The sequence below is a fragment of the Coptis chinensis genome, chromosome 6 (genome assembly GCF_015680905.1).
Source record: "Coptis chinensis isolate HL-2020 chromosome 6, ASM1568090v1, whole genome shotgun sequence".
In the NCBI taxonomy this organism is placed as follows: Eukaryota; Viridiplantae; Streptophyta; class Magnoliopsida; order Ranunculales; family Ranunculaceae; genus Coptis; species Coptis chinensis.
This window is the reverse complement of record NC_141461.1, coordinates 90450375-90476150: the sequence shown is the minus strand read 5'-3', so window position 1 is coordinate 90476150 and position 25776 is coordinate 90450375. Positions and strand designations below refer to the sequence as shown.

Genomic DNA, 25776 nt, shown 5'->3' with positions numbered 1-25776 from the left:
AAAGTCGGGTCTAGTACAATAGCTTAGGATTGCATCTTCAGCCAATTGTGCGCCATTGTTAGCAGCAGCATTGGCAGCAAAGTGTACTGCTCTGAAGGTGTGTGATGTGCACCTCTTGAAGTTGTTTGGATGCCCTTATCCATCTTTGTCTCCAGTGCCAAGGTGCTTTGTTCCCTTTGAAGGCAAGTACACCCGCACCAGAGTCTGATTCAATCAATATTCTCATCTAGCCTTGACTTTACTGCAGTTTCAGAAGCAAGAACAATTGCAATGCACTCTGCCTCATAGTTGGATACAACCCCAAGCCCAATGGTTAAGACTCCCACTACCTCGTTTTCGCTATTCCAGACCACTACCTCCATTCCCAGGATTTCCCATGGAGGATCCAAGTGGCTTTCACTTTGCAGCAAATCAGTTGCTAGCTATTGTTCTCAATTATAATTGAATTGGTTAAACAGTTATTCTTGTATATGCTATGCATGTGTTCAGTCCATACTACGATGCTATAGATGTATTGGACGAAAGTTTAAATGCTAAATACAATGGTCCTGCTGAAAATGAATTCAAGTATTCAACATTTCAACCATATATACACTTAAAGCAATTTGTTCTCAATTATCATAAAATAGTTAGGTACAAGTTTAATCAAAGAAATTAACAGTTATCTGAAACATGTACCAGAAAAACTACAAATACCTCACTTACAATTGCTTACAATAAGTACTTGGTTTAAGATGCTAAAATACAGTATCTACAAGAACACAATGTTGGCCATTGTACGGATAATGAGTTGTAATTGACCACCGATAACAAATTTCTCTGAACTGAGCACACCGAACATTAGCAGGGGTTAATCTTCACGTATGCATCCCTAATGTTGTTACAGAAAATTGGCACTAAAAATTCTATTTTATTGATGCTGCATGAATTCACAAGCGATATTTGTCAGCAGATGTCCCAAACGAGCCATGGTCTATCACTCTCCACCTGAATTGTCATAGCCAAAATTGCTAAAAAGGCCAGATGCACCTGCACATCGTCAAAGAAATGGGGAGGGAATAATTATTATTATTTGACATGACCATACTGAATAACTAATTATGAGGGTGAAAATGTAAAACCTTAAAACCCTGGCAGAACGGAGAGGTCCGCTATCCCTTTGGGAAGATCTGCAATATTCTTCAGTAAAGCAAGCCTGTTCATTCTAACTCTTTCATCCTCCTACATTTCAGGAAAATAACGCTTGGGTGATTCTCTTACATATATAAGTGCAATATTCTGAATGTCCATTAAACATGAGGAAAAGGATTGCAAGTTAAATTTGGAAAAAAATCAAGAAGCATATTTCCGTTATCCAGACACAAAAGACAAATAACTAGCACTAGACTGAATATATGACATAATAGAAGTTCATATCACAACAGATTTAGAAAAGTTGAACGGTTCAGCCACCAGCCATGAATCAAGTTGCCTTAAACTATGTCCAACATAGTTAAATATCCAATATAAGGAGAAAGATCATACCACCATCACAAAAACATGATTAAAGAAACTGTCAAGTGGTTGTAGTAGTTGAGATGACGCTTCAACAAAATCATCAACCTCAATACCTAAAAAGAACATACAAATAAAGTATTGGTCACAATTGACAACACATCAACGGAAGTCGTAACAAAAAACCTAATAATGACATTCAACATAAAAAGAAACTTTGTAACATAACAGGATAGGAGAATTGAACTTAAGCAACATGTGTACAACCAATGAAACATAAGTACCAGGGTGAACTTTGTTTTTTACTTCCAGGAAAGCACTCCATAGATCTCTCTCTTCACATGTTTCAAAGACAGCTTCACTTACCTGAAAAGATCATTACATGAGACATATTTAACTGTACACATCATTTGTGGTGGAATAGATGTTGATGTTGACTACAGATTTCATACTAAATTTATGAGATATGGACTGGACTTGGGTACAAAGAGCTTGTCAAGTAATCCTTTGTGATGAAAAGTCATAATTCTCAGCCAAAGTAATTTCATATATAACAATATTTTTTGGTTTGCTCATATTCGGCACTTTGTTCAGGAGAAAGTATTCCATCTGAAGAGAAAAGAAAAGTACCTCCACATTGGCATTAAGACTCTTCCCACGGATAATCCTTGTAGGCCGAGAATATGCTTCAACAACCTTTGGAAAAAGTTCACCTCTGGATAGGGCCTCCATCTAGTAAAAAGAACAAATTGCCAAGATAACAATGTTTACATGAATTTGTTCTAAATATACAATTCCTTTTGATGTTTAGAAAGCTTTACATATGAAAAGCACAAACAAAAGGTAACACCGACCAAAATATTGGGTGAATAAACCAAAAAGAAAGAGAAACAATAATGAAGATAATAATAAAGAGAAGCAATAAAGAGAAACCAACTAACTAGAGATTGAGCTGATACAACATGATACAAGAAACAGAACAGAAAAATAATAGAGTTGATCCTATCCAACAAAGGTATTGAAATATACAGCCTGGAACACAAGCCCTAAGTTACACCTTCCTTTAGGATGTTTATCTTAAAACTTTTGTGCTTTCAATAAGCTTTTCTCAATCAGAAATAAAAAATAACATTAAATAATGAAAAAAAGAGATGGAAACAATGCAAAAAAGGAGATAATAATTGGAACATGTGGAAGAAGAGAAGGACAGTCAACAACTAGAAAAAGGCGTTCACAAGGTTGTGGAAGACTGGAAGGGATCAAAGAAGGGTTACATGATTGGGCATGTGATAATCCATGTTTCAAAAAGGTGACCTGCCAAGACTTTATTTGTAACCGGGACACATTTGTACTATAAAAGGGCTTGTTACTGGGTCAAGGGGATCTTCTTGGGCATTGCATAGGTCCTTGCTACGTGGCCTATTTATTGTAATCCTATAACGTTGTCATATTAATTAATTGAATTTTACACATAAAAAAAAAAGTGTCCTGTATGTGATCAAATTGGATAAGGTAGGGCTGATTGCCACAGCCACCTTTACATTTCAGAGACAAAGATTAAAGGAAACAAATATTGAGAATTAGAAAAGGCAAAAAACTAGCATTCCTGTATTTCAGAATGGCATTGACGGACCCCTACAGGCTTACAACGACCAAAAAAGCAAACACAGAGGACCTCAGCCCCATAGTTTCAAAAGTTAAGTTGACCTCAGCCCCATAGTTTCAAAAGTTAAGTTGACTACTGCTAAATTTATCTTAACAAGATCAAGAAGTAACTTCCTAGTAAGCCAAAGTCAAACAGCTGAGTACCTTCCACAGTTTAATTTGCAAGTAAGACAATGAAATATGATACCACAGAATGTTTTCAATCACTTACTTTAATGGCAGATTTCGTAGCCAGACAGGGAAAATTTGAACGCTCTAAAAGGATGGAACGAACAACTTCAGGACTTATACCCTTGTCCACCTGCTAGTGGAATAAAAACAATAGTCACTGACTTTATACACCTTTGTGTAACATAGTCACAATAAACTACAAAGAATAATAAATCATGTAAAAGATACAGAAGATTTCCAAGGGTAATAGGTCCGTTAAGTTTGAAAAGGAAATTACATAAAAGATAGGCATTCTTAAGAAGTGTATGGGCTAAAAAAATACTTTTTTTTTCTTTAAACCAGGTTAGAAAACACTTCCATGATCTGCATATTTTATCAGATGCATGAATATACCTTGTCTGGAAATGAGTTATTCAACTAGCAATTTTGAACCATTAGTACCAAACAAAGTTTTACCATTCGGGAACAAAACAGTTTTTAATTTTGTGAAATCAAGAAGAACAAGCAACATTTGACATGAAATTTGAAACCTACTTTATAACAGAAACAGACACAGAAGAACTAGGGGATTCTTTTTCCTTTTAGAATCAACTAAATCATGTAGAAATTGAAATTTGCAATTAAGAAAAGTTTATACTGCTAATTTTATACAGGACGGTCATAACACATTTTCTCATTAATTATAAACCATGATACATATGCTTCATGAGGAACTAAAACATACCAGGTACTGCTCAAGTCTCCGCGTAACAAATTGGTGAACCTGAAAAATACATTATGTTTATATCTATCATACAGAGTACTAAACAAAAATAAATAAAAATAAAAATGTAGCAGCTGTCGATATATGGTAACCAGCTATCACAATCGTAACTACTTAGTGGTAAGACAGGTTTCTGAGAAATATGAGTGCCCACCCACGGGGGGGGGGAGGGGGCGGGGGTTTAACCAAATTTACCATATTTATGATTTATCTGAACTGATACGTTCTTGAGTACGCTAAAATGGAGATCAAATGCATGAATATCTCATTATATCTTAATTTTTAATGGATGACCACTAATATGTAATCTATTCTCATGTGCATAGATTCCTTCCACATAAACCAATGGAGCTAAAACTCACATTATCTACAACAGTGTGATCTACTTGAATGGGTTGAACTTCTGCAGCAACTTCTAAAGAACTCCGTATATCCAGGTTCTTGTCATTTTCTACCAATATTTGAACCTGATACAAACAAAATCAACATTAGAAATTTCATTTTAATCAGTTTAGACATTTAAAACGAATATAATGTGCTCTAGGAAAGTCGGTGAAACAAAACTTATTTGTACTCTCAAGATATATGTAGAAAAAAGCAACAAGCTTACAAGACCATAGGAGATTCTTCGCAGGCCGAGTGGGTCATTAGTAGAAGTAGGTTGGCAACCGACTCCGAATAAACCTACTAGAGTATCTAGTCTGCAGATCACACAAGAGAATTCGACCGTTAAGAACATCACCAGCACAACTTTTTCATCCTAACAGAAGTTTAATGGCAGTAGGGAATAAAAGTGGGAGCAAATAAATTATAGGTAACTTAGTAGAAAAAATATACTCTACATGATATCTCAGAATAGAAACAGAGTTTGTTGTGGGTGTCTTCTTACCCTGAAAACTAGAACGTAAATTTTTTAAGCAGTGAGAAAGAATCACAAACACATAATTTGGTGAGTGTACATACACATGCAATCATAAGTTCTGACCAGAATAGTGCAGCTATTTTTATATGTTTTTCAGATGACCTAGAGTAAAATAGTAAACACTTCCCAAAAAATACCTTAAAGTAACTCTAAACATGACCTAGCGTAAATAACCTCTAATGAGCAGCTAAACATAAATTTGGGGCTCAAAATATATAAACCAATCTGGGGTGGTTCATATAAAGGGTGAAGTAAATAAATCTCAAGTAAGCTGATTACAAAAGCAAAAGAAAAGTGAAACTTTAGGTGGAGTTGACCTGTCAGCTATTGCTAAGACTATCCCAGGATCAGTTTTTGGAAGTATATCCCCAGAAAATCTAGGAAGCATGATTTCAAACAGGGCCTCCGCAATCTGTCGTACAAAAATGCAACAGAAGAAAGACCCATTGTCAAGTTCAATTAAAGTAATAGAGACAATAGCTATAACCCATTCAAAGACATAGAATTAGGAAAACCTCTTAAATGAAATATAGCAGATCTAATATTATATCCATGTTCTAGTTACTGTCATAGAACTCATCAAATGCAGTTACCATGAAAATGGAAGTCAGGGCATCCAGACTCTTCTGCATCAAAAACTGGACCACGATAGGATTCTCACTTTAGTCTATACTCTCTTGTAGTCAAAGTAAATCTCATGCAGCTCGAGGTAAAGTTGCTTATATATATTCTTAATGTAGTACTTTTATTTTTATTATGACAAGTAAATACTTTAAATTAATGATGTAGACTTGTTCAAGTTTGAGTCATGATACAATTTAGTGAGAGGATTATCTCTAACATACGAATAAAGGCCTTAAAATGACCATGATCAATTTTAAATAATTAAAGAAGTTATTAGCCACCCTAATCTCCTAATCAAGTCAGGACCACTTATGTATAGTGAATCGAAATTAAGAAAATATAATAAAAAAAATAAAAATGCAGAATTATATGCATAGCCCGGAGTGCAACAGCAAGTTATAAACAACCTGCTCAGAATAACCATCCTTCAATGCATAATGACGTGCCATTATTCCAGAAAGAGAAGTGAATTCAGTAACAACAGCAGTGGAAAGATCAGCCATAGCTAGCATGGCAGCACCTTGGACAACTTGGAGCTGATCTTTATTTAGTCCAAAGGCCAGGCTTAATTTTGTAACAGTATTTTGAACACGCGTCATCTTATCCAGCATTGTTCCTAGCTTCTCCTGTTTTTCCCACATTAATGTCATCAAGATATAGAATTCAATATAAAATGACCAAAAAAAAACAGATTGACACTTTATTGTAGGCCATGAAATCAAAACACACCAGATGCTTTGATAAGCTTGCTTCCTAGGTTCTGAAACTTTCAATTACTGGTAATAGTTCCAAGTTTCACTTTGGACATGCTTATGTTTTTAGTTTTAATGAGGGGAAATCTTGTATCAGCACACTGTTTCTTTGACTACTTTATAGTACTTATTTTTGAAGCTCCTGTAGCCTATTGAATTTGACCACTAGTGAGTGCGAACAAAAGAGATACATTTTTATTCACAAAAGAGCCCCTCGCATGTGATACTTAAGAATGAACATTAGAGGTAGTATGAAGGAGTTCCACTTTAGAGGAGTTGCTAGATGCTAGCAAAGCAACAAGCTGGAAAGATGCTAGATGATAACGAGATTATTGCAAACTTTAGACATAGAAGAATATGGGTGTCATCTATTCCTTTTAGAGTTGCTTTTTTCCTGGGATGGGCTATCTTAGGTGTATAGAAACCATTGACAAGGCTCAATGCAAGAGTTATTGGATATTGCCAATGAATGCTCTTCTTGCAGCATGGTTGGGAGAATGTAGACCACATTCTTGCCAAATGTCTGTTAGCTAATCGTGTGTGGGAATTGTTCTCTTCTTTCTACAAGCCTAGGACTCCTTCAGATAACATTAGGGATACCCAGTGGGAGACACCATTCTACATGCTCTTTCACCAAAGAATAAACAAAGCAAAGCATCCTCACAAGTCAACAGTGTGGGGACTTTGGAACGAACATAATCGGAGAATGTTCGAGGACAAGACTGAGGAGATGCAAAAGAGTCTTAGTGGAAACCATGAAATCCTTGTATGATTGGTCAAGGGGTGTCACACAGATATACTTTAGACCTCAAATTGAGGTCAACCAAAACTAAGCTTTGTCAAGGGGTATTACTAAATGTGAAGAGACAATAGAGTAATACAAACAGTACAACTGTAGGATTCCCTTTAATCAGTTTTGTGCCCAAATAAAAACTGAACATGTCTATCCAACATGAGATATTTACTACATAGAGACAATAGTACCGTACATGAATCTCATTGAAATTCAAATGTTTAGGACCTAGGAAGCACGGATACGACACGACACGGATACACGGACACGGATTTTTAAAAAATATAGGACATGGATACGTCATGGACACGTTTGAATAATATATATATAAATATTATATAATTGAGCATTTTTCACCAAATTCAAATTAAAATGGAAATTTTATTTCATAAAATGACCAATTCAAACAAATTAAGCAGCAACTTACATGTATAACTTGGATTCACTTCATCTTTCTTCTATTGCATCTCTTCTTAACTTGGATTTTATTTCACTTTTTTTTTTTTTGAAGTTCCAAAAAAATTTCTTGTATGTGTGAGATTATTGTCCCCGCGTGTCGGAAATTAAAAAATTAATTATAAAATCGGATACTCCAAATCGCGTATCCGATATGTATCGGACGCGTATCGGGGAGTATCCGTGTCGGACACGGATACTTCACCCTTAGGGACGTATCGGTGCTTCATAGTTTAGGACAAACTATCTTGATTCACTCATGTTATAAGTCACATTTACATTGGTATGTTTGCTGGTTTTTAACACAAAGATATTATTCATTATTCAAAAAGAAAATCCAGAAATTACACACTATAATGAAATTAAGACACGAACAGGACAATAGCGCCATTCCATGAGTCAATCTGCAGTCATGGCAAATTGTCAATTAATTGGATGTCTGGATTGGCCAAGTCAGTCATCATCCATGTCTACAGACTACACAAAACCAAACTAAACAATGATTGGTTTGTGGTTCGAGCTAGGTGAACACTAAAATATTGTCTCCAAAGGATTATCAAGGTTTAAGATGAAAAAGGCTTACATGGAACAGAACCCCTTTCAGATGGCTTCTGAAGTCGTAGAAATTTTTGCGGAGGTCCATTTCATAAAAAAATTTGGCATCCTCATAGCGAGCTCTGCACTAATTTAAAACAGCACATTAGAGGCAAGTGCTGCACTGCTTCCCTTTCCCATGTACAAACAAGAAAATTAAAGCATGCTCAACATCTAAACCTGAGGACAGCTTCATTCCCTTTTCTTACTACTGTCGGATTGATCATTCCATTTGCTACCTAAAGAATAAATACGCAAGTCAATATTCCACAAGTGAAACATTATATGTAGCCAATATTTTAAAGAGCTAAAGATAAGCTCAATTGAGCATCCTCACAGCAATGAAATACGGTAATAGCCTCCCATCATCATCTCTTATGGAAAAATACTTCTGGTGCTTTTGCATAACCTGCAGGTAGATTAGAAATTATCACATCAGCTCAAGATTGGATATATAATTTATGTTAGAGTTCTATGTGAGGTTTTCCATATTGTAAACAGACTATTTTCCTATATAAGTAGTGTGAGAGAAGGCCGAAACTAATTAAGCTGTATTCTCTTTTCTCTCTAAACTTTCTTCTTCATTAGCAATAATATAATTTTACTCTTTATTAGAGTAAAGAAAACAGTTAAATAGATCATTCAAGCATGTGTTTATCCCCTGCCAAAGGAAGATTATATATTTTAACTGCAGGCATTTCATGTACAAAGCTCAGGGTGTTACAATGATGATTTTTTAAAATTGCTAGAGAGAAAAATAACTGCTGAATGGAATGCAGATTTAATAGTACGAATAGAAACATCATCACATCTTCTAAAAGGTTACATAGCTTACCATTATTAACAGATCTTCAGGGAGCTCTAAGAATGATTCATTGAACTCTCCAAGTATTGGAATAGGTGATTCAACAAGATTTACAACCTACATCGCATGTATTAGAACTTCAACTCTTGCTTATAAACAAACAAAATCATGTGGAAGGGGAAAATAACACCTACCTCTTCAATTAAGGTACTATGATTAACAAGATGACCGCCAACACTTTTTGCTAGAGAATTCGAAGCATCCAATATGTTTTTCTTGCGGTCCTGTGTGTCAAAAGCAACTTCAGAATATCTGACATGATTGAAGTGAAAGGTATAAATTAAACTTACACTTTTAGCATACCTCAATATTTATTGAAATTCCTACTTTCTCCATTACCCTAACATAATCTTCTGCATGTTCTACCTGGAAAATTGTGTAGATTCGTAAAGAAGCTCACTGAAATTTGAAGTAGAAAAGAAAAATGTCTCATAGACAGTCTCAATACATTGTAAAATAACAACTGGAATATAAAGATGAAACAAAAAACCAACGTTTAAAGAAATGAATACAAATCCATACAAATAAAATGATACAAATGCAAGCATCTACCTTAATAGTAGCTGAAGGAGTATTACGGAGACCACAAGACATGTTCCCACTACATCATCATATAAAAAATTGAGGTAAGTTACATTTATGGCAAAGTTTAGCTTATTAAAGATATCTACAAATGCAAATTCAGACCTGTCAATGTGGCAATGTTACACCACCATAAGAACAAAACATATTAATATAAGTTATGTGCTCATGGCAACGTTTTTAAATGATTGGGGGAGTCAAGCAGGGTTTTCAACCCATGTGTTAAACATGCCAACACACTGTTACAATGGTCTTCTTAAATGGTCAAGCAACTGTGTTTAATACGTACAAACATGTTTATTACATAAGGCAGAAAAAAAACCTGTGAAACCAACATTTTGAGAATTATGATCGGTACAGAAATCTTCAAACATATGCAAATTTACGAATGAAAGTTGTTGCATATTTTAAAATTTCTAAACCAGAAACAGCTTAAATTTAGGATGAAGGAACTTGTCAATGAACTATTTCGTAATTATAGGTGAATTTTTATTATTTTTTCTCAGTAAAATTCAATTGTATTCATAGAAAGACAATAATGTTTACAATGTTCAAAAGTCTAAGGAGCTACTCGACCACACTGAAACTCCCCAAGACCCCAATTACGCAATTACAAAGCTCGCTCATCTCACTAGCCAATCCCAATTACACATGAAATCAACAAATGTTACACCCATAAACAATGGAGTAGCACATCCCCAATCACATTTTTTTTTTTTATTTCCCCTACCAACTTATGCAACTCCCTTTCTTTTTGTTAAAAAATCCTCGTGTTCCTTTCTTTCCATAGTTTCCATACAATGGCATTTGGTAGATGATCGGCTAGCCATTTGGCAATGCTAGAGAGTGGAACCATCACGATAACACTCTTGCCCAAGGCCTCCTTGATATTTGATGATGACACCCAAGCAATATTGAAAGATACATAGAATAGTACCCAAATTCTGAAAGTGATGGGACATTTGAATTATATCAAATAAAAAAAAATGCATTGTTATTTTAATTTTTAATTTTTGAAACTGTTAGGTGTTAGGCAGACCCCAACCTGTCTTGATTGGTAGTTGTTAGTTAGTTATGTACCCAAAACACATGAACAATTTGAAATGCATAATTAAGTGAATGGAGTTAAAACTGATCTAAACTTTCCTTTCTACAGAAATTATAGCCAAGTATAATCCAGACAAGTATCTGTAGCTACCTCAGAACTCCTGCAAACGTGAATGGCACAACAACATCACCATGGAGGGCCAAGACCCAACGAATAGGCCTGGTAAACATGACCTACAAACAATACATGAAAAAAGTTAAAAGCAGATAGTTCTTTTAACGGGTCTATCAGCAGTAAAGCATATGACACACAAACTGAAAATTGAAAACTCTCCTGATCAAACAAGGTAAACGTTATCCGAAGAACAAGTTGAAAAATCTAGAATAGAAGATATATCCACTTGGCAAGACAATGTGGAAGGTTCAGTACATAAATCCCACCCCAACCATACATAACAGGAGTTCCAATTAAATGCAATGTCCTAAGAAAGAGAGTTCCTTGAACTTTCCTGCTACCCAACCTATGTAGATTTCTTTAACACCAATTGTCTTCCTCTTGGTTGAAGACCTCCATACTAATTCCCCCTCCAATACAATCTCCTTTGAAATATGCTCCACCAACCATATAACTTAAACGGGTGAATAAAAAAAAATGTTTTTATAGTTAAGACTTCAACTTATAATCCCTTAAGTTCCCTTTCCTTGGTGAAAGTGGGAATCAAACGGAAGACCTTGGGCCCAACCTCCCAAGATAGGTTCACTTTGAGCTTCATGAGGACAACAATTATAAGCACTCATAAAGAGAAGGCAGGAAAAAGAAGGGGTCCACTCCTTACCCAGGATACTTTTTAAGTCTAGTAGAGCTGCAATTAGAAAGGACATGAGAAAAGCAAAACAATTATCAATGCCAAGTGCTATCTAAGTGATATGTTGTACATTTAATTCTAATCATCAAGGACTGGCGTTTTGGTGTCTTTAGCATATTGATATATGTTTTCCCCTTTTTGGTGTTTTTAGCAATTGCACCTTACATTGTTCACTATAATGAGATTTTTTTCGTCATTCATGTAAACCAATAACATAATCTAGTAGGAGACAAATAATAGACTATTAAAAATTCCATGAAGATTTAGCTAACCGTAAAACTTTAAATTTTAAAGATGGCTTGTAATTTACCTCAGAATTCCATCGCATGGACTTTGGGAATGAAATTTTACCAATTGTAGCAGGCAAATCTTCAGCTAAAACCTACCAACAGATAGAAACAAAATCAGGGATAGTTTAATGAACTATGTAAGAACAAAACTAAGACGAAATCACATCTCAAATAGATCAATAAACCAAGCCTAGATATTTTAACTTGTATAGTATAGAAAGTGCAGTCTGACACAAACTGACAAACACGAACAAGGAAACGCATTGAGTTCACACCTCCAAAGCAAGTTGTACAGATTCTTTCACATGAAGATAGACATACTCCGTCTTCCCTGCAATAAGAAAAGAAAAAAATATTCTAAAGGGGCGTGCCTGAAATGTTAATTATATCAAACAAGAAAGTATAACCTATCAAAGAAAGTGCACTAAATCGCCACTGGTAGACTACTGGGCTATATTACTAACGGATAGCAAAAACATGCAAATACTAAAGCACAATATGCAACAGAAAAGTTTATCAGTGCATCTGAATTAACTCACCATCAACCTTTTTGAACATAGAATCCATTGAGGTATTATATTTTCGGCAAAACCCTTCTGCAGCCTGAAAATGATTTAAAAAACAGTTTTAAGCAAACAGACAATACCTTAATCAAATTTCAGTAATATCCCTGCTAAGCTTTACAACAAAACCACTAGCTTAGAAGGTACTTGTATAAATATAATCAGGTTCACCAAATACATCAAAACTAGCATAACTATGCAAGTAGTGAGATACTATCTACACTAGCCCTCCACGCCGATATGATCAATGATCAAAGCAAACCAAAAAAGCGAAAATAATTAATAGAAAATCTACAAGACAAACACATATATATACAGCAACATACAAAAAAGCTATAACATAACAATAAGAAAACAGAAAACACCCATAGGCCACACAGATTCCACAACTGCCATCAATTGGTTAAAACAGCAACCCACCCAATTCCTGTCACCTCAGTATACTTCATGATACCTTCTGTCCTCAGTAGACTCTCTATCTTTTGTTATGATAGTTAGGATTTTTACTCCCTAATCCACTTAAATCCCCATTTTCCCCGGAGAAGGTGGGGATTGAACCCAAGACGTTGAGACCAATCACCCAAGTCTCGACCAGTAGCCCACAGAACATCTCCATAGACTCTCTATCCCCTTCCATTACTCACCAAAAGATGGACTTCCTTGTCCCTGACACTGCTATTTCCTTCATACAACATCTTAGAAAATATATGACTGCTGAATGACATGAAAACAGAACAATTAAGCCTAACATGCTCCACCAATAATAAAAAAAAGCAGACATGTAAGTTAAAAGGACGTGCCTCAAAATTAAGAGCATACAAAGAAGATTATACTGCAGATTAGAAAATAATATGCCAAGCACCAAAAATCTTAAATGAGAAACTTGCAAACACAAACCTTAGTGGGATTTCCTTCAAGGTCAAATGCCTTTGCCACTGGAGGTCCTCGAACTTCAGTCTCATTCTCAGTCTGCTTAGAAAAAAGCCCCTCAACAAGAACCTACAAGGGATATTACACATGCTTAATCACAGTCAGAAACATAAATTGGAAATAATGCTTGTACAAACACTACAAGAAAATAAGAAACAATGAAACGTCTTCAGAACAATAGGCTAACTATCCTATTCCAACATAGTTTTTTTAAATAAATTGTTAAAAGAGGAACAAACTTTTCCTCCTTTTCGGCTCTTCCCCATATCTCCAAATCAGCTACCTAGTAAGTGCTAACTACGATGTAATTTTAACAAGTTACATCAATATATAGGTTTTATGGATCCAAAAAAAAATAAAGAATACATAGTTGCAGTTCTCAGACAAACATTGAATGATACTCAGTAAATAGCATGTAGTCATATAGTCATGTGGAGGGTTCGAATCAGCCTATACAGTGTATTAAAGTGATCATACCATGACACAAACCCTGAGATCAGTACATCACTACATTAGAAAAAACATGACAGAATGAAATATGCTTCGTCTCTATAGCATTGTTATCTTTTCTCATAACATGCAATCAACAACATTCTGTGAGAATATTCAACAAAGAGAGACAATAATGAAGATATGTTTTAATCAAATTTAAACTCAGCATTGCTACATTTACAATGCTAGAAAAAATTTAAAAGAGACAAAGAAAATGCTACACGAAGGAGATGGAGAGAAAGATCAAGGTATATACCACCAGTCGGCGAGGGGTACCACTTGCAAACACTTCTCCATGGACCAACCTTTGTTTTTCTAGCAACTGTGTGATCGACTCTTTAAGCTGCGGCAAAAACATTTTTAAAGAATAATTTTTCTCTAATTTATTTATCGGTAAAATGAAATTAGATTAATAAAAACAAAATAGACCAAGGAGGCCAAGAGCAAAAACAATACATCCAGAGAAAAATAAAACACCAGTCCACCCCATATCCAAACACAATTAATGATCCTATCTAATGTGAAACCCTCAGAAAGGACAAGCCCTAAACTTTTTAATAGCCTTAGACCACTTTAAGTACTAAAAGATATTGTTAGTTCATAAACATTGGGATTAGGATAGTCTAGTCTTGTAAGTTAATTATTGTAAATGAGGTATCTAGTGAGGATTGTAATTTATACCTTTTATTGATAAAAAAAAAGGTTCATAAACATTGGCTACCCTCAAATTGATATGAACTCCACTGATAAATAGTGAACCTCTGATGCGACTGCTACTGAGATAAAATAACCCAAGAGTCGAGACAATGGGACATAAATCTAATTCTCTCGCAACTTGTGAGACCGAGAGAATACAAGATATAGGGATAAAATACCCCTTTTTGTTACAAATGGAAAAAGTAGCCAAGTAACCTAGGCTCATCGCCTAGAAATGGTGTGCCTGGCCGTGGGGGATCACCCTTTTTCTGTACAAAACATCTTTTCTATTCATATTTTAACTAACAGAGAGTACTATCTCTTGCATCAAGATCCAGAAACTCAATTTTTTTACTAAAACAACAGCTGCCAGATCTTAACAGCCCAACAGTTTACCCCCTTCTGAGTTCACAATCAATACTTTTGTTTTGCTATCTGTACTATTGACCAGGACAATCCTCATTTCCCCCTCACTTGAAGTTCAAGATCCATCTGCTATACTTTTTCAAATGAAGGCAGATGCAGATGCAGATACTCAAGCAAGACAAGTGTGCTTTGGCACGATAGACACGCGCACCATTGAAACCAAAAAGTTGAAACCCAACCTAATACTAATTTTTAGCCATTAGTTTACTTAAAGACAGTCCAAAAAACTGTACCTGCTGGCTCGCACTGATTACATCTTGAGGCGGCATCTCTTCTGTTCCAACTTCGAGAACAAATAGCCTAGGAACCTCTGACCCCTGTAGATTGATTTCATTTAAAATTTTAAATTATTCAGCATAATGAAGTAAGAAGTAATAGGAGTTGCAAGACACTATGAATGACAAAAGGGCATATAATTTTCTTCTTTCCAAGAGCTGAATGTAAGGCTTCTCCAATAAAGGGTACTCATATTTTGACTAAATTTTTTAACTAGGTGATTCCTTCTACTTAGAACAGAGCTTCTTTTTCTTTTTTCTACGAAATTTATTACTAATAAATTAATAATAGTACTCTCAGAAGACCATTCAAGCAGCTTTGTTCCAATGAACTTTCTGCATATCTCCGTGGCTATGCACTGGGAAGTTCACCAACTTCATTCTCAATTCTCACAAACAATATTCCCACGAAATAACAGAGTCAGTCAAATTGCAGTACATGGATTTCATTACCAAATCAACAATCAACTTATAGTTTATCCCGCAAGTGTCATATTAGTTGTCAAAACCATCAAAAGAAGCTCAGCCAATATATGGCAACGAAATGATATAGAAATTTCAAGAAAGATACTTTCACCATTTTTCTTTTCTCGTTTTTGAAACATTAATTACGATGAGATCTCATATGAATGGTCTAAATCTTTAAGACATGAAATGCACATCACCAAACTTCCCTACCAAAATTAGATAGAAGCAGATGATAATAATAAACAAGTACACAGGAAGCAAAACTGACCTCTCTTGTTGCTGGTCTAGTGACTTCTTTGGAAACCAGATGATTGGGTTCATAAGAAATGCCCAAAGGATGTCCTAGAGACTCTCGTGTCTTCACCCAAAGTTGAGCACATTGGCGTGCTAAGCTGCCAAGAAACAAAAGCAAATAATGTGTTGGGTACTTGGGTGGTACAGAAGTACACAAGCAATCTGTGGGATGGATTAGTTATATCATTGAAGAAATTCTTTTTGTGAGTGAAGGAGCAATTAGAACATAAAAGAAGCTCTCTGTGTGCATATGGAAAATTTGCACCAACTCTGGATTCCCAGAGTATGGTTGAGCAAGTAAAGGGAGGTTAAACAAAAAAAAAGGGATGCAATATTTTATTAATGGCAGAATTTTATTTGCAATGTAAAGTGATTGAGAATGTTGTAGATAAAAGTTAATACAAGATTTTGCAGATTGAGCAAAACGATGAGTACTTTTGCAGCTTTGGAATTTGGATGATCTCTAACAATGGTCCATCATGAGTGTTTGTACTACAGAAGCTACTAGAAAACATCTCAAATGCCCCTTCAGAAAGTACAATCTCAAAAGGTTTTGGATGCTTTCCTTCTCTTACCACAAATAATGAAGCAATCAGCCATGACCTTCCTTTTCCTTAGGTTGTCGCTAGGAAGGGTTGTCCAAGCTTTAGCATCAATATGAAGAAGCAAACTTTGGAAGGACTGTCTACCCTAATTTTGTGCACGGCCAATTCGGAATTCCAAGGTTCATGTCCACCATAGTTTGCTTCAGAAGTGTTTATTAAATTGGCATGTTGTTGTAAGCCCACAGTCTCTTATCTTCAATCTCCCAAAGCTTAACATGTTAAAAAAAATGACCAAATTCCGCCCACTTTCCTGTTTCCCAATCATTAAGAGAGTGTCTCAAGCAAAGGTCCCAAGAAAGACGCCCATCACTCCAAATTTCGATGGGTGGATTTTGTTATCATTGATATCGGAGAGAGCCTAGATGTCCTTAGAATATAAGTGGGGGGAAAGACCATTCCAAAAAAAGGAGCAAGTCAAAAGATAGGGAACAAGCTAGAAGATTTTGTGGTTAGATACATGATTATGATATCACTTGGTTCAGTATGAGTGAGAAGTATGTAATCTAACAAGTGAGCAATTGCCCAAATATACTATGTCTACATGATGAGTAAGTATATATATGTTCTTGGAATGTCAAAATTGGTGTCAACCTAAACTAGAAGAGTAGTCTCAGACCTGCGCATCCGACCAAAATATCGAGCTCGTTCAGTCACACCCACGACACCTCTAGAATCTAAAATGTTGAAAGTATGAGACGTCTTCAGAAGCTGATCATACCTAACACGTTGGAGAGTAAACATTCATGTTAACAGACTGATGGAAGTATAAATCTAGAAATATCAAGAAGAACGATAAAAAAATTTCAGATTAAAAAATCGTACGCAGGGATTGCAAGACCCAGTGATAGCAAGGACCGAGCTTCTTGATCAAAAAATTCAAAGTGCTTTTGTAGATGATCAACACTGGCATGTTCCAAATAATAAGCACTCATTTCTTTCCTGCAATGAATTTGGTTATCGGAATTAGTTGCGCCTTTCAAAGTTGACAAGTATTATCCATGTGCAAGCATGAGAAGACTGAAACCCTTCTACAGAAATAGGTAGCTCTGTAAAACAGAGGAATAAGATTACAGAATTATTAAATAAAAGAAAAAATAACAAAAAAATTATACATACATACATATATACATGCAGGCACCAAAAATGAATGACATGAGAAAATTCAGTACCGAACACAGTATGCAGCATAGAGGATTACATAAAGATATCATTAGAAAATTCCAACAGGATTAAACACATTACATCCAACCAAATAATAACTACTAGCTTTACTAGACCAAAAAGTTGCATATCATAGACAAAGAAGTAACCAGATTGCAGCAACTATTGATAGATCATTAGTCATTAATTAGTTTGCTTACTCGTTCTCCATAAAAATCTCTCCATATGTAATTCCATCAGCATACTGAATTTTCTTGAAATGGTCGACCCCCTGAAAATTAATTTTTAAATAAAATGTATCAGAGTACCGAACAGAAAATAATGTCTTAGGATACAACAATATTTTCTTATAGAAGGTGCATAAGCAGGGTAGTGATATTAATCAAAGCTCACCTGAAGCAGCATAAGTATACGTTCAAGGCCATAAGTTATTTCCACAGAAATCGGCAGCAACTGAAGACTTCCGGCCTAAAATAAATCAAGAGAAATCGCACAAACAATATAACCCACTTCAGAATAATCCAATTATAATCGACAGCATATTGGAATAACACAAACATTAAGATATTCATTATCTTGTATTATATTAATTGCTGGAATAATAATAAGGCATGAAACATGACTAACGAAAAAAATCATATGCAACTACACTAAGTGTACCTGCTGAAAATAGGTGAATTGTGTGACCTCCATTCCATCCATCCATATCTCCCAGCCCAACCCCCATGCACCAAGAACCTGTGCCAGTGTGAAACTAAAAAGAATAAAGAAGTGTCACAAAAATATTCTTAATATAAGAGCAGTATAAGCTAATATATTTCCTTCAACCAAAACAATGGACATAATGCAGAAAACAATGGAACCACCGGTAGCACATACCCAACTCAAACACCTCTTTTTCAACCCACACCCACACATACACATACACAAAATCCCATAGTTATTACTAGACATTTAGACGGATGAGTTAAATCATGATGTCTCATACTACTCTGTGACCAGACTCTCCCGATTCTCCAACGCCTAGCTTTTAAGACTCAACAATCTACAACACGGTCAGGCACACGACCAGAGGCACTCAATAATCCACTATCACTAACTGGATATGGAGGCTCAAATCAGGCCTACAACTTTGATACAATTTTTGTTTTTAAGAGGTACACAATCACAGAGAAACAGTCAATCACAAACACAAATGAGGAAAAATGTGTGAGGCATACACAGAAAGCAAAACAAAATCCTAAACAGCTCTAACAATTTTAACCCACTGTAACAAGTCATCGGTGAAAATTCAAACTTCCCATTTTCTCTTAGCATTATGGCATTCATCCATGATCCATCCCACAGAATAGTGGAATAGAAAACGTAAAAAATAAATAAAGACGTGAAGGTTACAACAAATGGAAAGTAGAACGTACGGACTTTCCCAGTTGTCCTCCACAAATCGTATATCATGTTCGTTGACATCGATACCTGTCATGCATATATAAGCTTCAAACTTAGGGAAAGATGAAGAGCATTAGAAGTACATAAAGATCATTTTTATATGGTGGTTTACTTCTGATTTTTGAACAAGAACGATTCATAAAAGTATTCAGCTGAGATTAAACCTTTAAACCATTAATTTGTCACTACTGACATTAACCTATATTGTTCATCACTCGCATGCTTGTAGCATTTCATGATAATCAAGTCAAATAAAAACCAAACCTGGAAAGATGAAAATTAAACATTCACTGTTCTCTATCAGCAATTCAGCAGAATGATTTCAGAACTTATTTACTCTATTTATATACAGATTTGGCCGGTATTCCCTCAAGTGGTCTGATAACGCTGAAAACAAATCCCATTTTTGTCAATGGTCCACATATGAAAATTACCGCCGATACAATCACAATTGGAGAAGTCTAAAACATAAATATGAATATGAATCATCTCCGATCATGTATTCCTGGAGCAATCAGCAAAGTAACAACTACCAACTTAACATCAAGACTGAAAACAAATAAATAAATGGCTACAATAGACACATGATTTGTAATCTGGTGAGATATCTTGAGGTTTTGGTGATCCTTAGTTCCTTACTATGATAAAACTCTTGACCGTATACTTTCAACTCCCTTTTTCTCCTTCTCTTCTGCACCTGCTCTAGTCTCTACAGCAACCCAAATTTTCATTTTTCACAGAGATTTCCTGCTAAGGTTCCTCAACGAAGAAGTTTACAACCAATTTATCAGTCAAATTCCAGCTAAGAATCACTTCAATCTTTTTATCTCTTCTTCTTTAACGCATATGATTTGATTGTAACTGTTGCATTGCCGAATATTTCAACTTGGGAATTATAGCATAAAATACTGTTGTCTTTCTGCAACGGATCAATATGTTAACAGAGATTGACATAAAGATGAAAAGGCTTTCCGAAACTATATGCAATCAGTTGGATGAAGTGATCGACGAATATCTGATGTGCAAAGAAGAGGATAACAATGAAATAAGGGACACAATGGATCTTTTGATTAAACACCACAAGGATGCTGCGTCAGAATTTTGAGATCATGAGAGAAATGGATGAATTTTCAGAATTTAAAAATCAAAATCAAAATCTCTACGCCACTCTAAAATTTCGGACAGACTTTTGGTCTTTCTGCAAATATAGTTATACTAGTTATCACGGCATCCAAGTTTTTCATCTATGGTAATAAAATTCGAAACTTTAATAAATTTTGATCCATAGAACAAAAACATACAACAAAAAATTCCTTTAGCTAGTATTACCACATTTAAAAACAATATCTTTACTATATTATAACAAACAAAACTGGAAGCCTGAAATTTTTTATCGTTGTCCTGTCAGAAGCACTTCGTTTACAAAAAATCTATTGAGTTTCAACCAAACAGTAACAGAGATCAAAGAGTAATCATGTGAATGACACAACCTACTATACCAAACTAAGATTTGTCATAGTGGCTCAGATTAGAGCCAAGCCAATCCACTAAAAACTTTCACATCATGCATGCCACAAGCATAAAAAGAATAAAAAATTATGCAAAGAGCAAGATGATAAAAAAGAAGTATCCACAAGATATAAAATCAATTGCAAGAAAACATAAGAACATGACAACGGAAATATACCTAAAGCTGAAAGACTACGGATAAAAAGGTCTTGAGAATTTCCAGGGTCTGGCTTTAAGATAACCTGAAATAAATTCCATACATAAAAACTAAAATAAGAATAAAAAAAAAATGTAGTTTACGTACAACTGCCAAGAAAGGTTCTATAGATCAAACATAAGAATTATTCTTAACCTGAAATTGAGTATGACGCTGAAGCCTATTTGGGTTTTCCCCATAGCGACTATCATCTGGCCGTATGCTAGGTTCAACATACCTTACACCAGAAAAATAAACAACCATAAACACTCAGAAACCTGATACTTACATAAATGCTATTTGACAATGCAGTAGTTATTAAAAAAAAAAAAAAAAAAAAAAAACATTGTATACTTACGCGACGTTCCATGGTTCAGGTCCCATAACTCTCAAGAATGTCAAAGGATTCATAGTTCCAGCTCCAACCTCTGTGTTACTACATTGCATTATTGTACATCCAACAGATGCCCAATACTCCTGTATATATAATAATATAATAATAATCAAATAACAAAAACACACAAAGTAAATTAAAATGTAGTAAAAAGAATGAGTTACCTGAAGACGTTGAATAGCTTGTTGAAAAGTAGGAATAGTAACTTTTGTTTCAGATTCTGAAATTGCACTACAAGTGTTTGAACAAATGCCACGTGTGTTTCTAATGTTTCTAAGTTTAGAATAAGAAGAAGAAGAACGGCGATAATGATGAAAAGAGTTGTATAAATAGTTAGTGGTGCGATTAGTTGTTGTTTTAGAACAACAAATGAATGAGAAATGTGGTGCGTGTGGTTTTAATAGTGTTAAAGCTAATGGAAAAGTTAGCATCGCCATATTATTAGCCTTCTCTGCTATGCTTTGCAGCCTTTGCCTATTTATCTGTCTATCCAAATGTAAGTAGCAGCTTGTGACGTCACTTACGGCATATACCGAAATACCGATAAATCCCAAATTATTTCCTCTTTCCCGCGTAAACTGTGTTCTGTCACGGTGACTGGCTAAAGACAGTTGAGATTTTAGATGGTTGCTTAAAAATACCAAAATTTGGACTAGAAATAATCTGAATTCGTGGTGTTTGAAGTCAATGAATTTGAAATTCAAGAGAATCCGACAAGCCAAAGACCTGAAAAACTAACATGGAATTCGTTACACACATCTCTATCAAGAATGAAAGAAAAAAATTCATGAAAATTATCAACTGACTTCTGTGCCAGGCAGTCTGAGGCATGCTTGCTTTGTATGCTGTTTTGATTTCTGAATATGACTACAGCACCATACACCAAAATCAAAGACGATTGTCGTCGTACAAGTGATTCCATATATGCTTTTGTTTTTCCTAAAATATGACGTCTAGTAGTTCAAGGGATTACATCTAATTACACAGTTTACCATATGTATGCCATTGCACTTTAAAAAAGGAGGAATAGTATTGATGGACTAATAGGAATCAGGAATTATTTGTTGGAACTAGATTAAAATGGTCAAAAACCACAATGTATAAAAGTCGCAAAACAAAAGACCAACGCCGGAAAAGAACTAAGAGAAGGCTCTAAACGTTATGAAGAATCTCACACGGATTCTCTTAGTGATGAGAATCTTCATCTTCGCAGAATTTGGAGTACTTCTCTGAGTCCATCAAAGAGTTAACTTCACCTACATCGCTCATCTCAACCTTAATCATCCATCCTTTCTCAAAAGGGCTCGCATTAACCTGAATATTATAGAAGAAATAATGAAAATCTTCACAACTTCATAATGTCAATAAATGGCATACATTATTTAGCCATGAATTTTTATAAAATCAAATGCTCTATGCATAAGCAAAATGGAAAGACATTCTAAACCACAAACCCTGCCACTGCAAGTCAAAAGACTAATTTATCTTGGCTTCACAATAAAGCCGACAACCCTAAAACTAAAGATGCTAAAGCTTACTAAAAGGAGCAATCTATGAGCCAGAAAATTAGGTTAACTGATGTTTTACATGGAGGTAACATATGTAGGCTACTCATTATCTTGCTGACTTAGAAGAACATAAGCCTTGCTTCGATCCACTTTAAACAACCATGTAACAATGTAATTCCAGCACTAGAATTTACAGATGTTTAATAATTACTAATCAATTTCACTTTGCACTACAAAATTAGTCAGAAAATATCAAGTCAGAAATCAGATCACTCACCAATCCTGGAGAGCTGCTGAGCTCTTCATTAACTTCAACTACTTTCCCTGAAATAGGAGAGTTAATGTCACTAGTTGCCTTCACACTCTCAACGGAACCAAAATGGTTTCCCTGTGTCACAACATCCCCAACTTCTGGTAATTCAACATATACAACATCACCCAAATGGTCTTGAGCATGGTCGGTTATTCCAACGGTAGCAGAATTACCGTCAGCTTTGACCCACTCATGAGAGTTGCAATATTTTAGTTCCTTTACAACTGCAAAGAACAAAGTAGTTTAAGTCAACTAAAGACGGAACACAACATACATAAACAACAACAAATCACATGGTAACCGTCTATTTTTAAGTTACTTGCAAATTTTCATAGACTTATACAGCCAAGCTTCTGATTGTTTTGCTTTGGCTATATGGGAGGTATGAAATATATAAGAAATCAGAGACAGGTATAAAGGCATCAATTTGAACAATCCACTCTTTTATATGCATCAGGCCCTCAACTCCTGATGAAGGGGTTCGAAAGAGTTTAATTTTTTTAAGTGGTTAGTTAAAAACTTGATCAAGGCATTTGACAAAAGAAAAAGATTGATGCGGAGATGCAATCTTCTGAAGAAAGACCCTACCCTAACCAAAGCCATAGCAGAGGTTGATTTTTCAATGTTAGAAGAGATTGCACACACTTATAAAAGGGATGTTTCATATGAATCATACAAAGAGCCTAACAGTACTTAAGCCATAGCAGAGGTTGATTTTTCAATGTTAGAAGAGAGTGTACACACTTAAAAAATGGATGTTTCATATGAATCATACAAGGAGCCTAACACTACTTGCAACAGCAACACATTCTTCATTATGTTAATTTGCTCTAGAGCCCCTTCCTACTACCCACCATTTTTTTCCCCTTGCTATGATACTGCTGATTCATTAGGTTAGTCTAGGTCAACTGTGCCACAGTCACCTACTTACTTCAACTATATCACATACAAATTTCTCACCTTTTTTGAAAAATTAACACATCTACACAAGTTTCCTTTTCTAGTAATCATATGCAAAAAGAAGACTAACTGTACACATAGCATAATCTTCTGCATTCAAGAAAAACAGCTAAATGGGTGGAGAAATTCAGTTTCCCGTGTATGTGATATGGTCTCAACCTTAATCACCCATCTTTTCTCAAATGGGATCAAAATCACACTAGGCTGGGACATAACGTTATTGTTTGTGCTTAATTAATATTAGCCTTTTATAAAATGAATTTTCAAAAAAAAAAAAATGTTACTTCCCTTGATCGATAGCTTTTAAACAATATGCTTTTTGTGCACTAAATAAGAGGATAAATAACACACAACACTAGTTATGAAGCTCAAAATATGGAAATGCACTATACATATGTTTTCTCAAAGACTAGAACTAGATCTGCAACATATATTTAAAATGAATGTTTATTGATCTTACGTCTGTACACTATTAAAACCAGCTATTCTATTTTCGCTACAAGCTTGCTGAACAATGAAGACACGTAATTTTTCAATCACTGAGCATTTCAATTGGCTTAACTATACTCTGCTCATTTTCCTAACTGCTCGACTCATGGTTCAAAATATTCCATTCTTTCTACAACAAACAGGAAACAGAAAATGATAGACACAGGGACACAAACAACCAAGTCGCACCAAATTTTGCAATTAGTTATTTGTAATTGCACCTTTTGTCCTATCGTCTACACCAAATATATATATAAAACAATAGCAAGTAAAATATGCATAACAAATTCTAGTTACTATAAAAATATGAAATTGTCATCAGGTAATCACCCCTAGCAAAAAAGACAGATCTTGTTATTGTGCATGTGTGTGTTTGGAGGGGCCAGGGATACGCTCTTAATGCTCCACGGTCAAAGTATCTGAATGCCTCAAAACCTAAGGTGTAATGTCCAGTGGCATCGACAATCTTTACATATTATGAACTTTGAATCAGATTAGTTATAAAGCAAAAACAACTTATGTCATTTCAGTTTCCAATTCGCACATCACCCAAATAATATAAAAACACAAAATGAAAACAATATAATTATATAAACCAAATTATCAAACAATAACCATGCTAGTACACTAAAACCCATGATTTAATATTATCAAAAAGTACTTCTAACAAACATAAAGATCCAACTAGGCCAAACTTCATTAATATAACAACCTTATACACTGTGATCCAATCACAAACAAATAGTAAACCACAAAATAAACAAACCCAATTTCTAAAAATCAAATATTTCATTCAAAACGCCATTGGTCTAATACTAAAACATGTTCATGAACAAACATCCACTTAACCACATTATAAAAAAAAAAGTTCCTACAAAGGTGGTGAAGAAAATGGATAAAGATTAATATACCTGAAGCAAAACCTCTGTGTTTGACAGAAATCTTTAAATGATGAGCAACTTTTGTAGCCCACAATCTTGATGCCATTATAGGAATCAAGGGCCTGAGACAGAGTGAGTGGCAGTGAAGAGAGAGAGGCGTTGTTTCTTTTTATTTTTTTTTGTATATAAACAAAACGAGCCCAACAACCTTTAACCTTTAAAAGTTGGTGAGCACGAATAGACTGATCCACTTATTTAGACTCGTTTCACTCCAAATCCATACCGT

The 25776-nt window shown here is 35.0% G+C and overlaps 2 protein-coding genes across 4 annotated transcripts; both read right to left on the bottom strand.

The window, feature by feature from the left end:
• Positions 1–568: 568 nt before the first annotated feature.
• Positions 569–22049, bottom strand: EDD1 (glycine-tRNA ligase). 3 transcript variants are annotated; one of them, XM_086563903.1, is made up of 36 exons: positions 21504–22049; positions 21304–21422; positions 21102–21183; positions 20928–20991; positions 19213–19267; positions 18455–18533; positions 18188–18262; positions 17995–18065; positions 17456–17572; positions 17250–17351; positions 16003–16126; positions 15225–15308; positions 14126–14212; positions 13345–13446; positions 12424–12487; positions 12160–12215; positions 11905–11976; positions 10880–10962; positions 9652–9700; positions 9403–9465; positions 9234–9323; positions 9070–9156; positions 8572–8643; positions 8415–8473; positions 8224–8317; positions 6047–6265; positions 5333–5427; positions 4704–4794; positions 4456–4560; positions 4055–4093; positions 3371–3463; positions 2125–2226; positions 1779–1860; positions 1525–1610; positions 1122–1221; positions 569–1029 (listed from the first exon to the last, which is right to left on the bottom strand). In XM_086563903.1, the coding sequence occupies exons 1-35, from the start codon at positions 21774–21776 to the stop codon at positions 1123–1125; spliced, it is 3234 nt and encodes a 1077-aa protein (XP_086420029.1). In that variant the 5' UTR covers positions 21777–22049; the 3' UTR covers positions 569–1029; position 1122. The 3 variants fall into 3 exon arrangements, with proteins under 3 accessions (XP_086420029.1, XP_086420030.1, XP_086420031.1); XM_086563904.1 differs by having other exon boundaries at positions 3371–3460; positions 21504–22046; XM_086563905.1 differs by lacking the exons at positions 19213–19267; positions 21102–21183; positions 21304–21422; positions 21504–22049 and having other exon boundaries at positions 18455–18532; positions 20928–20958.
• Positions 22050–22350: 301 nt separating this feature from the next.
• Positions 22351–25774, bottom strand: LOC147495293 (glycine cleavage system H protein 2, mitochondrial-like). Its single transcript, XM_086563910.1, has 3 exons — positions 25521–25774; positions 23125–23384; positions 22351–22653 (listed from the first exon to the last, which is right to left on the bottom strand). The coding sequence occupies exons 1-3, from the start codon at positions 25594–25596 to the stop codon at positions 22525–22527; spliced, it is 465 nt and encodes a 154-aa protein (XP_086420036.1). The 5' UTR covers positions 25597–25774; the 3' UTR covers positions 22351–22524.
• Positions 25775–25776: the final 2 nt, after the last annotated feature.

What these genes read in the sequence shown, in the direction of transcription:
- EDD1 (XM_086563903.1), bottom strand. Translation starts at nt 21,776, where the DNA reads ATGGCGATGCTAACTTTTCCATTAGCTTTAACACTATTAAAACCACAC. An exon ending in ACGTTTGCAGGAGTTCTGAG is followed by an intron (nt 9,701 to 10,879) that starts GTAGCTACAGAT and finishes ATGATGATGTAG; the next exon opens with TGGGAACATGTCTTGTGGTC. An exon ending in GAATTTCAATAAATATTGAG is followed by an intron (nt 9,324 to 9,402) that starts GTATGCTAAAAG and finishes TTTGACACACAG; the next exon opens with GACCGCAAGAAAAACATATT.
- LOC147495293 (XM_086563910.1), bottom strand. Translation starts at nt 25,596, where the DNA reads ATGGCATCAAGATTGTGGGCTACAAAAGTTGCTCATCATTTAAAGATT. An exon ending in ACACAGAGGTTTTGCTTCAG is followed by an intron (nt 23,385 to 25,520) that starts GTATATTAATCT and finishes TGTTCTTTGCAG; the next exon opens with TTGTAAAGGAACTAAAATAT. An exon ending in TCAGCAGCTCTCCAGGATTG is followed by an intron (nt 22,654 to 23,124) that starts GTGAGTGATCTG and finishes TATAATATTCAG; the next exon opens with GTTAATGCGAGCCCTTTTGA.